The sequence below is a fragment of the Zosterops lateralis genome (assembly GCF_965231275.1).
Source record: "Zosterops lateralis genome assembly, chromosome: 7".
Lineage (NCBI taxonomy): Eukaryota > Metazoa > Chordata > Aves > Passeriformes > Zosteropidae > Zosterops > Zosterops lateralis.
Genome location: NC_139767.1, coordinates 10538187 through 10552168, shown reverse-complemented (window position 1 = coordinate 10552168; position 13982 = coordinate 10538187). Strand labels below are relative to the sequence as shown.

The window sequence follows — 13982 nt, the reverse complement described above, 5'->3', positions numbered from 1 at the left end:
ATCCACATTTTAGGAGTCTGAAAAAGAAAACTGTGAGGTAAATAACAGGGTTTAGTGATTGGGTATTTGTGTTCAATCCAATCCCTCCTCTATTGATGGCAATGGGAAAATTGCCACTGATTTCAGACTGCAGAAACTATGTTTATACCGAAAATCTGCATTGCTTTAGGGAGCAACTGCCACTGTGAATCATAACACTGAGCAAGAAATTCACAAGCTACGTGAATACCATGACTTGCATTTCCAAATCATACACAAATACAACCAATTTTACATAACACCAGAAGACAAGCCTTCCTTCAGGATACATCCATGTTTGTCCTTACTCCTGTGCCAAGGCTTGGGTGTCACCCACAGAGCAGGGCCAGCTCCAGCAGAGGAAGGCCCTATTCCCAATGAAGGCTGTGCAGTTTTCAGGCAGTCTGGGGGACTGGGCTCCATCTACCACTGAACACAAAATGTTTACAGAAAGTCTTCTTTCTTATGTTTTATGAATTCCAACATCTAGTTTTTAGCCAGTGCTCAGAGAATTTTTTATTACAGTATTTACATGAGGTAGCCTGGAGGTGTGACATACTCCAATAGAACATAGTACTTTCATTAAACTATTACATTTGATAAATTAATGTAATAACCTCCTACATAATCTCATTTGGAAAAAGAAGAAGGATCTTACAGTAATCCATTCACAGTGTTTTCTCCTGATAGCTCTCACTCAAGGAGTTCAGCCCCTCTAGGAGAGCAAATGCAAGTTCTAATCAGATATTCATGGAACATTTAATTTGTTATCAAATCAAAAGAACAACAACAAGAAATTCACGTGGGTCTTCCAAGCAAAACTACAGCTTATAAAAAAATAAATGCAAGAACCCAGAACTCATCTAGATTTATGATAAGTGTTGCCCATAATGCATGGGCAAGGACCAAGGCAGGCCTCAATCATCCTCCAGCTGTTCTCTCTACCAGAGCTGTCATAAGTGTTCGTGGCAAAAAAAACCCTCTGGCCTTCTGGCAGCCACCTTGTGCCCTTTTCCAGGTTCCCCACTCCATCCCCAAATGCGACATCATTCAGCTGCCAGTTCCCTTAAACAACTACACACCCCTAGCACAGTACACACCCAAAAGGCCACAAAACCAGGGCAATTCAGCTCAGGCAACAAACTATTATTTTTCTGTCCTGTGTGACTTTCCCTGCAGGGGAGCTCAGTGCTGCATCAGCAAATATGATCCCCATGGCTGTGCTCAAAATTCTTCCCCAGGTCCTGTTTGTGCACTCCTGGCTGACTCCTGACTCCAGTGCCCAACCTCCCAGCCAGGCTCCCTGGTTTGATTTCATCCTTGCCTGCTCCCCGTGACAGCCTCTGCTCTCAGCAGCACTCTGATTACATATAATCCAATTTTCTGAATTTCACTTGAGCTTCTAGACATGCTCTCACCCTGCTCTGTCCTGTGGCTTTCCTGGTGTACTCAAGCACCAGCATCTGATTCCTGATCAAGGAGTTTTACGTCCTATTGCTATTTACTTCCTCCTTTTTCTTGCAAGCATGGAGTAGCTGTCATTCTCAGGCAGTCTCCAAAGCACAGCTACTCCTCAAAATGCATTGACTGCAGTAAGATTTAATAACAGAATTTCTTAAATTCATGGAATCTTCATCCATACTCCCGGCTGAAGTTTTTGTCTGGGTGCTTGCTCTTCTAGTTTTGTTTTTAAGCAGACACACTCTTCAGGAGATGCATCAACACAAAATGGAGAAAAGTCCACCAGTATACACAAAAGCAAGATGGATTCTGACACATTTCCATGAGCAGCAGGCATCTCATACCACAAGTGCACCCTGCATTTTACTTAAGAAACTCCCTTTTTTGTTGTATTCACCCTCCAAACTATCTGGAAGAATGAAACAGCACAAAAACTTTTCATTGCCTATAATCAAAACAAATTAGTAATCCATCAAACCCATCTAATGAATTAAAACCACGTTGTGTCCACCTATAGTACAATACAGGTAATTAGGTCCAAATTACTCTGGGAGAATCACCATTCAACATTAGCTTAACAGACTTTGGGTCCATAAAATAATAAATGCTGAGCACTGCACTTTACCTGATTCTAGACTTATTTGAAAGGCATGCAATTGAGCAGTCAGCCTCATATTGGATAGATTTCTGAGATTCTTATTGCCCGTTCAGAAGTTGTATCCCAGTTACCAAAACAAGCATCCAGTGAACAATGATGATTTGAGTCCTAATTACTGACCACTCTGCTTCTTCTATAGCCATTTACACCCACAGAAATCAATGTATGACAACTTTGAACTATTCAAACACACTTCCACTTTGAAAAATCTCTGAACGAGGAACTGGGCAGGGAAAAAACAGGCTTCTTTTACCCTTCAAGAAGTACCAAAGCAGCATAAAATAGATCCTGAAGGTCATAGAACCTGAAGGTCAGCCAGGATCCAGCAGGATGGGAGAGCCTCTGAGGAAAATTCAATATGACTCTAATAAACATTTTCTGTAGCTGTTTCAGCTGGGATTATCTAAGACATGGTGTCTCAGTACTCCCCTGAGCATGCAACTCAGGAGAATCAAATAAATGGTATTTGCAGCTAGAATATATTTTTTAAAATCCCCCCAGTACAGTAATACTTTGGTATCAGTTACCTTTTAGACTGCAATACACCTTTAAATAGGCATGACAATAACATTACCTGATGCATGCTGCCTCAAGTGATAATCCCAAGACTAATTTTGTTGATGTAAATGGCTCTGGTAGAGAAGGGATAATTTACCTCCGTTTAATTGATTCCAGTTCATTTCAGTTAGGGCCTGCACAACATCTTTAGGGTCAGAGACTTTCAGTTTAATAAATACACATTCAACAATGAACTACCATTAAATGAAGATATTACAATAATCTAGCAATTTAAATACATTTACAGGAAGGGGATTAATAATCCCTTAAAACTGCAAACTTCAGACATAACACTCTTCCAGAAAACAGGATTCTACTTACATATGCTTCAAACCACAGAATATTTATGATACACAAAGATTGAAGAACAAGGTTTTGATTGTGAATACATTTCCAAATTATACATACAAAGATATTTATGAGTCTTCAGAACTTGTTTAGTATTTAGTAAAGGCATTTAGCCATCTGTAGCACTTATTTTTTAATCAAGTCTGAGCAGTTCCTGAACTGTCATGCATGTCAAAACCTCCAAGTCACATTAGCTAAAAAAACCCAAAACTAGAATACACATGTTATAGAAAAGTATTATTAATCATCTTTCCTCATATCTTAGAAAAATCACCCAGTATTACCATAAATTACACCTACCAATCAAATATGTTTATTAAGTTTACAAGAACAACCAGCTGAATGTTTCACCATAGCAGATGTATTATTGGTTCTACAGTAACTGCCTGCATTTTCACATCTACTGTAGGGAACAATAGGGAAAAAATATACTATTAACTCAATTAAAACATTTTTGTTACAGATGGCGATGATCTCAGTGGAACTACAAAATGAATAAAATATTAGCATGAGAAAAAGGATTTGCATCTCCACACAGATATGAAAACTCAGTTTTATTAACAGCTGCTTAACATATTTGGAAAGCAATAGAAAGCTTTCCTCCTCTGCCACTGCTGTGTCTAGCAGTCCCATTACTTTATCAGAATATTTTTAATCATTATTTATGTACTTCTGCACAAAAGTCTTTATCCACATAATTTAAAAACAAATCAACCAGTATCACCAACTTCATCTCTTATTCTCAACCTTAACAGCTCCTACCTCTTACCTAGAAAACCTATCAAACAACTTCCTGAAAAGACCTGCCAGAACTTGTGTTTGCAGACCACGGGACTTGCTGTTATCCTACAGAAAGGTCACCTTTCAGTAATTTCAGTGCAAGACACTCAAATCACCTTGACTATTGTGAACTGGTATGGAAAGATACCCCAAACACAATGCTTTCTCCATCTATACCCTACACGTTTACTGAGATCACTGGTCATGTGTTACATTATGTGCCAAGTGGAAGCAAATGATGAGAAATACTGACTACTAACTCTAGAGTAGTCAGCAGACAAGCTTGTTATAAATGCCAAAGGAAGCAGTTTGGCCTGGATGTAGGCTGTTTGGGTTTGTTTAAAGTGTTTCAAGTAGTAAAGTTTAGACAAGTGAGTGTAAAGGCACCCATTAATTTTTAGGAGACTTTTAGTCAGATGATCCTTTAGGACCCATATGCACAAATCCTGCACCTGAATCATTTCATATAAAGTGGTTTCCATTGCTATGATAATTATTATTGATTGCTTGACACAAAAAATTGCACAAGACCTAAATCTTTCTTGCTACAGTGTTACCAACATTGGCATGGCCATACTAGATCCATCAATGTTGCTTTAAGAATAAAGTGGAAAGAGATGGAGGTTAAACCCCCAGTCTGAAACACCTATTGCCCCCATGATAATGTATCTCAGTGATAAATGCAACAGTTCAAAGAATAACTGTCCACCTCCACTGATACTAACTACTGCATACAACTCATTTGACAAAAGCAGGTCTACAACCAATATTTGTTCTGTCCAAAATGGTCTTGAATAGATGCTTAAGGAAAAACAGTGATATATGGAATACAGGCACAGTGTTAGGAAAATATAAACAGCTATGCCACAGCAATCAAAAAAATATCTTCAAACTGCTTCTCTTCTGTAAAGCTGGCAAACATTAATTCTAAATAACTAGATTAACAAAGAAGATTCTTTAATTTCTAAGGAAATTTTATACTAGCAATAATGGAAATCAGTTTCTCTTAACAGTTCATTTAAGTTTTTTTAAACAAACAGATACTGGGTTAGATAAAGATCAGCCTAGGCTGGTATCCCAAGATAAGGACATGCCTGGGGAGACACGTAAGAAGCAAGGAAGTACAAAGTGGACAGTTCTCTGCTGTGGCTTCCCAGAGTTCAAGCACTTGTAGTTTGGGAACTTTCTAAGCCAGATGCTTTTGGTGCATTGTGAAGCTCTGTTCATCAATTTGTCATTTCAAACCTGCTCAAACCCATTTACATACCTGACTGCACAGATTTCTGGGGCTGTAAAGTTCATGATTTACTCACATGCTGCATCAGGAAATTTTGTCATTTATTTTCAAGCTGCTGCTAAAGAACTACCACTGGTTTGTTCCCTGACTTCACAGTCTGTGAAAGAAAGCAAATATCAGCTCCCTATTTCCCCATAATGTTTGGGAATTTACATACATAAAAATATAACCCTCCAATTACCTTTTTTCAGATCCATCTGGTAAATTTCCCATTTTGTGGCAGTCTTTGCATGGCTAGACATGTCATTCTTGCTCTTCTAACTACCTTTTTAGGCTATACCACATTATTTAATGTAATCTCAACTTAAATATTCTCCTTTTTTCCTCTGGTACCTGTATGTCAAAGAACACAATTGTGATAAAATCACCAATGGACTATCAAGTAGTTAATCAGCTTTAATAAATCTTACATAGTCATAGTTTTAGATTATTAAGCAGCAGGTGCCTAAATGCAAGGTTACACAACAAAAAGCTATGTAAAAGCTACTGGAGAATTATTACAGTCTTCTGAAAACAAAGTCTTAAATAGTTACATTGCATAGACAGATGTGGCATGTATTTAGAACACAAATTCTCTCACCACATATCAGCACACAAACTGAAAGAAACTAAGTCTCATTGCTTTTATTGCAGGTTTGTTTTTTTAAAGCTAAAAGTGTCACAAGCATAAATACAAATCTTGAAATAAGACAACTGGCTGTATCGATGCACTTCCACTGATTAATTCAATTGCAAAACTCTCAGACTTGCAGTCCTTAGGCTAGTAGTGTATTATAAGCAAGGACAACTCAACTGGCTTTTAAAAGAAAAGGAAAAAAAACTCTGCATGAATTGGAAGAACTTCAGTAAAAGGTCTCATAGCTCTACTGTGACTAAAGTTAGTCTCAAGCTAAAGAGTCTGCAGCTGCTACTTCAAGTTCATTTCATGGGCACAGTCTGCTGCGTTATCTGCTACAGTATCTTAAAACAAAGATCCAGGAAGAAAACAAACACATGATCCCAAAAGTTTGCCTTGCATGCAAACAAAGCAGAGAGAGAAGCCTGATAAGAATTAACAGAGAAATATTTTGGTAGAAAGTTATGAAGTATTTCAGTAGCATTACATAACAAATTACACAGCCTTCCTACTCATTTATTGAAGTGCTCGTACATGGCAATGGCAGAAGGAACATGCCAGAAGGAAAACAACGTCAGTTAATTCTGTTTAGACCCCCACACACAGGAAGGCTTACAAAGCATTATATGTAAAGAAAGCAGAAATCCAGTTCTCCAAGCAGTGTCTTCTGCTCTCCAGGCCTAAAAGTGGTTGCAATTATTATTTTATTTGCAAACAACTGGCCCTGGATTACTCACAAACAAACAAACAAAAAAAAAAAAACACCCACAATTTGACAAATAATTTAGTCAATGCATAGTCCATCTCTAGCCTTCCTAGAAAACACATCAAGTTCTATGATCTCTTGCCATTTCTCCAGTTTTATCTCCAAGCATTCTTGTCTGCTGACTTCAGCTTCCTCATGGCAAACTCCCTTTCTTGTTCTAGTTCTGTAGTAAGATCATTTGCCTCTTCCTTGCATCAGGGAAAAAAAAACCACCAAACACAAAACCTTAAAAAAAAAAACAACTAATGCACATTAGTGAAACAATCTAATGCACAAGAACAGCTATAACTATTTCTCATTAATCTTATTTTAAATTTACCTTAATCTACAAAGCTGTGAACACCAGCAAAGCAAAATGGGACTAAAAATATTCTGGCTACACTTTGTTCTTTTTATATAAATGAGTTCTCTTGTTTCTGAAGCCAAATATAGAGCACATGAACGCACTGAAGATTATTTAGAAGGGTTCATATTTTGCAATATATGCCAAGTGGAATTTGCTGCAGGGAAGGTTTTTAAAGCAAGTCCCTGTTCAGTCTTTGTACTTCACAGTTATACTGTGGGTGCCAGAACACTCCAATGTAAGCAAGTCTGGCTTCCACTGGAATTGAACTCTCAGATGCTAACCTTGAGACTTGCAGAGTTCCAAAAGACAGCTGGGGAAAGAATGCTGTTAGAATTTTCTTTGACCATCTAAATTTACGGAATTTTAACTTTTTGCTTAATTGAGCAAGACCACTCATGTTTAAAGTACAGCTTTAAATAGTTGGGAGAGAAATGGGAAAACAGAACAAGTGTGTTCAATTCCTGCAGAATAAGAGCTTGTCCTTAACTGTGCAACTTCCTTTGCTTTCTTAAGACACATTTTTCAGCAGATAAGATCAGCTTAGAGGAAGCAATAGAATACTATTTTGACTATAGATTTATACGAACATATGGACTTTCTGGAGTAAAATAAATACAATAAATCATTAGAAAATTCATTTCCCTGTAAAATATACAATGCTTGAGCAATCCTGCATGTTGAAGTCCTGAGAAAAGAAAAAAATGTAAAGTAAGCTGGAAGGTTTTATATTAATTCCAACTAAAATTTGCATTTAATACCTAATAAATATGTGCTAGGACATTAGAAATACCTGAAAATGCAGGCAAATGCATTATTTAATTTCTATCCCAAGTTAATAGTATTTCCTGGTATAATGCCAAAGGAAAGCTGTGATTTAAAACACTTTCATATACTACTGAGACAACCTTGTGGGAAAAGAAATGCAATGTCCTGTATGGGGTCCCTACATTGTGCCTCAGAGGTGCACAGCCTGTGAACTCTCAAGCGCAGACACCTGCTATAAGACAGAGCCAAGTTATCTAATTTAATCCATTTAACAATTAAATTTAAGATGAACAATGGTCTTTTTCATTCCATTCCTATCATAAGACCATTCCAGACCCTTACAGGGCCCAGAATAACTTTCTAGCTTCCAGACTGAATCTACACATAGGAATCCTTTGCTTTTGTCCAAGAAATCTGTTTTTTTTCCTCCATACAGTATTCAATCCAGAGACTTAATCAGCCCATCCTAGCTATCCTTCCATGCATCTGCTCCAGCTTGAATTCACTATTTCCAAGCACAGGAAACTGAGTTTACTCAGTATTTCAGATGAGGCCTCACCTGTTCCTTGTATAAGAAGATTAATACTTTGTTACCTTTCTCAGGAATCTTTCTCCTTATAAACACCATCCTAGGATATATCTCAAGAAACTTCCTCCAGTTAGAAAAGTGATCATTATCACTATAGGATAAATTATCAATGTCTAGCTATTAACCTGTAGTGAAAATGCTACTCGGTCATTAACAATTATACACCATTTATGACATATTTATCACATGGAACTGATATCACACGGTCTGTAAAAAGTAATGATACATTTTAACTGAAATCCAAGACTGTATATTTTCAATTTTTGAAATCTTCCCGCAATTCTAAGAGATAATATCATCTCCATACCAGTACAGCTACAGAACTTTGGTCCTTTAGTAAAGCATTTATACATTTATGCAACTTCAGACTGGAAGCATTCCCATGGCATTCAGTGGATGTCTTTAGAAAACTAAAACCACCTTAACGCTTTGCTGGACTTAATGGGTTAATATTTCAACGTGGAACTCGCAAAGGAGCCTGGAGGCTCTTTTGCATTTAACTACCTCGGTCTCCTCTGAACGTCTAAAGCTTTAAAATGCAAAAAACAAGTATTTGGCGTATCTGTTCTTCCTTTGAATAGAGATACTAAGCTGCAAGAGCTAAGCATGCGTCCTGAGCTTCCTGCATTGAGGTAGAGCTCTACCCAGTGCCTTCACACATTTACAGATGAGAAATCTTATTTTCCGCTGTTCTCCCGATGCTTTCCAAGTGCAAATCACTGACAAGAGGATCACGTGTGACCATACGCTAAATTAAGTTCGCCCAGGAGATTTCATTCATCGGTTCCCCAGAAACTGGCGATTAAGCCTACATACTCGCAAGGAGATGCCATTTAATTCAAAACCACAGAGTTTATTTTAAAAAATAATAATGAACCGGGGAAATGAGAAGAATTAACATAATCATAAAGCCATTTTCCTTAGCCGACCATAACAAAGGCGAAGGCTTTAAGATCACGCCCGACCTGTTAATTTCGCATTAAAGGTGCTAAACACCGGGTGCTGCTCCGCAACAACCTGTACTACCGTCCGTCCCCGAACACGCCTTCTGTTCATTTGTGACACTGCATATTTTGCTGCTCAAGAACTAAGAAAGCCAGCGCTGTAAAAGCTATTCATCCTGCCTTCCAGGTGCTTCATAAATATTAAATAAGAACAGACACGAGCTGCTACACAAAAACTTTACAACTCGGCGGGAAGCCGCCCCAGGGTCACGCACGGCGCGGGGGAGACCCGACCCGTCTGGGCGGCAGCGGGAGCAGCCCCAGCCCCCCCCGCAGAGCCCGGGGAGCGGCTCGGTCCGGGCACCTCGCCCCGGGGCTCGGGGAGGCACCGCCGCCCGCACTGGCCGCAGGCGGGGCAGCAGCGCGGAGCGGCGCTTCACTGCGCGGAGGGTGCGCGCAGCCCGGCCCCGGAGGGCTCCCACCGCCCCCCTGCCCTGCCCGGCCCCTCCCGCGGGCCGGAGAGCACCGGAGGGCGGCTTGAGCGGGGTACCCCGGCGGCGGGACCCGCGCAAACTTCCCGGGGGCGCGGCACGCCCTCACCTTGATGATGCTGCTCCTCCGCGGGGTGGCCTTGGCCGCCTCCAGCAGGCAGGCGTCGGGGTCGGGCGCTGCCGGCGGCCCCAGGCTGGCCCCGGGGAAGCGCTCCGTGGTGCCCACGGCCGAAATGCCGCTGCGGCGCTCCCGCCTCCTGCCCCCGTCCAGCGAGGCCAGCTCGGGTTCCTCCTCGGCACGGTAAGCGGCGTCGGGAGGAGCACGGCCCGTGGCCGGCTGCTCTCTGCCGCCGGCAGCCTCTGCCATCGCCCCGCCGAGCGCTGTCAACTTCTCCGGGGCGCTGAAAAGGGCGGGGGAGTCACACGGACGGAGGAACGGACGGCGTCCCGCGGCGCTCCTCTCAGGGCACGGCGGCAGCAGCAGTGCCAACTCTCCCCGGAGGAGCCATGCCCGGCCCCGGAGCGGGAGGTGCCGCGCGGGACTCGGCGGTGCCGGAGGAGCGGGGCGGGGGACGCGGAGAGCGCGCAGGAAGTGCGGCCACAGCCCCGCACTGTTGTGACAGGAGCCGGGCTTGTGTTGACGGGCGGCGCTGACGGACGGCCAGCCCGGCCAATCGGCGGCGCGGCCGCCCCCCGGCGGCGCAGCGGCAGCCAATGGGCTTGGGGAGGGGCGTGCCCGCGGGACTCCTGGACGGGCGGCCGGGCCGGGGCGGTGCGCGGGGGGCGGCCGGGGCGGTGCGGGACGGCTTGTGACACCTGGTCGGGCCCGCACGACCTTGAGGAAGCGGGCCTGTGGGGGACCGCGCTGCCTGTCCGAGAGCGATCGTGTGCCGGGGCGGCCGCGGGAACGCTTCCCCGCACGTGCTTCAGGCAGGTTTGGGCTGCCCCTGTGCCAAAGTAGAGGCAGCGTGCGGAAGAGGTGATTCAGGTTAAACACCCGGCAGCCCGCGTGGCCCTCAAGTGGACGGCCCGGGGTAGGAACAGGGATGCTGCCAGCGCCGGCCATGGGGCCGGGCGTGTAAGGGGCACCTTAAGGCTGCTGACGGCGAGCCAGCAGAGTGGGTGCGAGACGTAAGGGAGAGCTCGCCAAAGATGACGAAGACTCACGTTGGGATACCTCCGCCTCTCAAAAAACGAGCCAAGAACGAAGTAGGTTCTGTGGGGCCGCGCCGCCCGCTCGGCTCCCGCCCGGCCCCTCAGAGCCCCGGCCCGGCGGGCGCTGCCAGGGCCGACACCGCCCCCTGGCGGCCACTCCTGCCGCGGCCGCCGCCCCGCGCGGGACCGGGGCCGGGGCCGGGCTTCGGGGGGAGGCGGGGAACGGGAGCCCCCACGGGCAAGGCGGGGAGCCCCCCGGGAAAGGCAGGGGCCGCGGGCAGCCTTTGGAAAGAGTTCGTGCGAGCGTGGTGCTGTCCCTTGCAATTCCTCAGAAGGTATTTGGTTATAATGAGATTATCCACGTGGAGACCTCAGGAAAGGTGGGGTGGAGTGCAGCGAGGGTGAAAGGAAAGGTGATGAAGAGATTATATTCAGTGAGATGAGAAATAGGACGGGTAGGGCAGGGCGAGCTGGTAGTCACTGGGGATGTAAGACTATTCAAAACTACAGTTACCAGGTTTAAAGGCAGTAAGACTCTGTGGGAATATTAATTTCTCCCTGGTTCCTAAATTATTCCCTAATTAATGTGTTTGGCACCTGTTGGCAGTCACTGATTAAGGAAGAAAATAAGAGAACCTCCTTACCTAAACCAGTCATTACCTACTAGTAAACGCCTGGCTACAGGACATAAATTGCTACTTAAAGGATGTGAAATTTATATATGTATATACATACACAATATATAAATTTAGAATTCCATGTTTTAAAATGTCTAGAATTTCTGTCAAGGATATTGAGGCATTTATCATATTTAACACAAAGAAATTCTAATTGAAGGACAGATAACACTAAACTTTTTTTATTAACTTCCTTCTAAATTTTATGTAAAAATGTCAAAATATATGTATACCATAGTTATTTTGCTTTTTTTCAGTGAAAAATGTCACAAAATAAATGACAGTAAAAGAAAAGAGAAAATATTCACATTGAAGAAACATTTATGTTAAGCAATACTGGAGAGAAGAGGCTATAAGGGAATGAAGGACTTAACATCTGCCTGCATTGTACAAGAGACAGAGCATCAATACCAAGTCACTGTGACAAAGAGGGGGAAAAACCCCAAACCAACTAATAAAACTTATTATATATCCACATACTGCCACACAGACTGACCTAAGAAGAGTAATTTAAAGACAACAGAGAAGGTAATTACCATGCAGTGTTTTAATAGAAGGAATTATTGCTTCACATAGAAATATGTTGCAGATCTTTCCTTTATTTTGTGAAATTGTACAAAGTTCAATCATTGCTTTAATTATTTGGGAACAACACAATGCTGTCATAGCTGAAGTCTGTATCTACCAGAAGCTCTGTAGCATGTTGCAGAGATAGATGCATATGGCATATTAAAGAACTTTATCCTTTCTAGGATATGTTTTACATATTTAATATTAAAGATTTATTGTCAAATGAATTGTCTTATGACATCAAAGGTTTAAAACCTTCTAATTCTCCTCTTATATTACAGCCTTTGACACCTGAAGTCTTTAACTGGAAAAGGTCTACAGGGAATCTACAGATTTTAAGTTTCATAAACATCAGACCTACAGAGAGCACTGAAGAAATTCTATTTTTGATCTGTTTGTTCACAAGATGCAGAGGTATTAGAATTATGTATGGTACAGCAAAGTAGGGTTTAGTTAAATTCTTCTCTAGAAGAGAATAAAAGATTATCTATTTTTCCAACTGTGCATCTCTAGATGCTTCTGAGGCATCTGTATCTCTTTGCTTTTCTTCGTGGAGAACCCTGAGTTACAAAGGAAAAGAGCAATTGTTGTTGATACTTCTTGATGTCTAATAAAAAAGAGAGTTGACAAAAGGAAGCTTTACAGGAAAATTCTTGCTTAGAAAGTTTTAAAGAAGCAAGATTGGTTGGTGATGAGTGTATATAACAGGTTCTGTGTTCAGTTTCAGGAAGGTCTGATGCTGTACAAAGACACTGCTGTGTTGTGTACACCTACTTCAGATAGGAACAGATTTTCGAGAACAGTCAAGGAGTTCACTCAAACTAAGATAAGACAGCTAAAAACATCTATGTGTTTGTCTGAATGTAAGTCAGCAAGTGCCTGCAATATCTATTTTATTGTGGATTTTTTTTTTTACACTCATCTTACTCCATCTCCATCCTTAAGGCGCACAATTGTTCCTCAGTGGGCGTAGTTTGTATCATAAACCAGCTGAAAATACAGTTTTCTTGGAGCTGTGCTGAAGCACAGCTTCAATAAGCCAGCACTTGCACATAGACATTGCATTTTGGGAAGCTCTTAAAATTAAGTGTTCTGCTGGGAGCCAAAACTGGTTCTCCTGTACCAGTTGAACAGGGCTGATGAAGTGTGAAAACTGACACATTTTCCTTTGTGATGAACATCTAATCCACCAGGCAGGAAAAGCAATGAGAAAAAAGCTTTAATTTCTTCAAGTATGCATTCACACTGATAGCAAATGATAACTAATTCTAGCATTGATGAGATTTAGGCAAAGCTATTGATGAGAAAATATTTTGGGAGGTAATTCTTAAAGAAGTGATTTTTTTTAAAGTCTTAGTGGTTATTGTATCTGGGTGTTACATCATGAACGTGATATTACAAAACAATAAAAAAGAATGATACATTTTATTTATACAAATATTACACTTGTTGCTAAGCTTCACTCACATTTTGGCAAAGCAACTCCAAGTCACATTTTGCCTTTAAAACTATAATTAAGCTTCTGGGCTGGGAATAAAATGCAAGTTCAAATCAGTGTAAAACAAATGTAGTTAAATCTTGATTCTAAAACATACTGCATATGTTTTCAATTTTTATTTTTTAAATATATTTATGCACACACAGATTCAATGCCTCATTTTTTGTTAATTCTTCTTTTGTCTTGTCTCCTACATCTCTGAAAAAGTCTTACTATACTCACACATCATGTTGTATTTTCTAGGTAGTATAAATGTTGTGTCTTCTCTAACTTAACAAAAGGGACTTTTGTGATATGCCTCTATCTTAATGATGTTCTTGTTCTAACTGAAGTCACTGATGAGTTCTTTTTACTGTCTGCTGATACTTTCAAGAAAATCCAGTGTTTTGATAATTAAAATGTAGTTAGAGAAGATTCCTGCAAATTCCTAGGTCTGAGGAATAAT

At 41.7% G+C, this 13982-nt stretch overlaps 1 protein-coding gene and 1 long non-coding RNA gene across 5 annotated transcripts in view; one reads left to right on the top strand and one right to left on the bottom strand.

Moving 5' to 3' along the window:
* The window catches only part of PLCL1 (phospholipase C like 1 (inactive)), a 187170-nt gene extending 177032 nt beyond the window's left edge, over positions 1-10138 (bottom strand). The window contains exon 1 of one of the 2 annotated variants that reach the window (XM_083864862.1): positions 9747-10138. In XM_083864862.1, coding sequence (XP_083720988.1) covers positions 9747-10004 — 258 coding nt within the window. In that variant the 5' untranslated portion in view covers positions 10005-10138. Of the gene's footprint in view, positions 1-8172; positions 8257-9746 lie in introns of those variants that run through there. The other variant, XM_083864864.1, reaches the window with a different exon arrangement.
* A 311-nt stretch (positions 10139-10449) lies between these two features.
* Positions 10450-13669, top strand: LOC310911383. 3 transcript variants are annotated; one of them, XR_014590502.1, is made up of 3 exons: positions 10450-10567; positions 11727-11997; positions 12321-13669. It is a non-coding gene; the product is annotated as an uncharacterized lncRNA (long non-coding RNA). The 3 variants fall into 3 exon arrangements; XR_014590503.1 differs by having other exon boundaries at positions 10450-10616; XR_014590504.1 differs by lacking the exon at positions 10450-10567 and adding an exon at positions 10678-11127.
* The last annotated feature ends 313 nt before the right edge of the window (positions 13670-13982 follow it).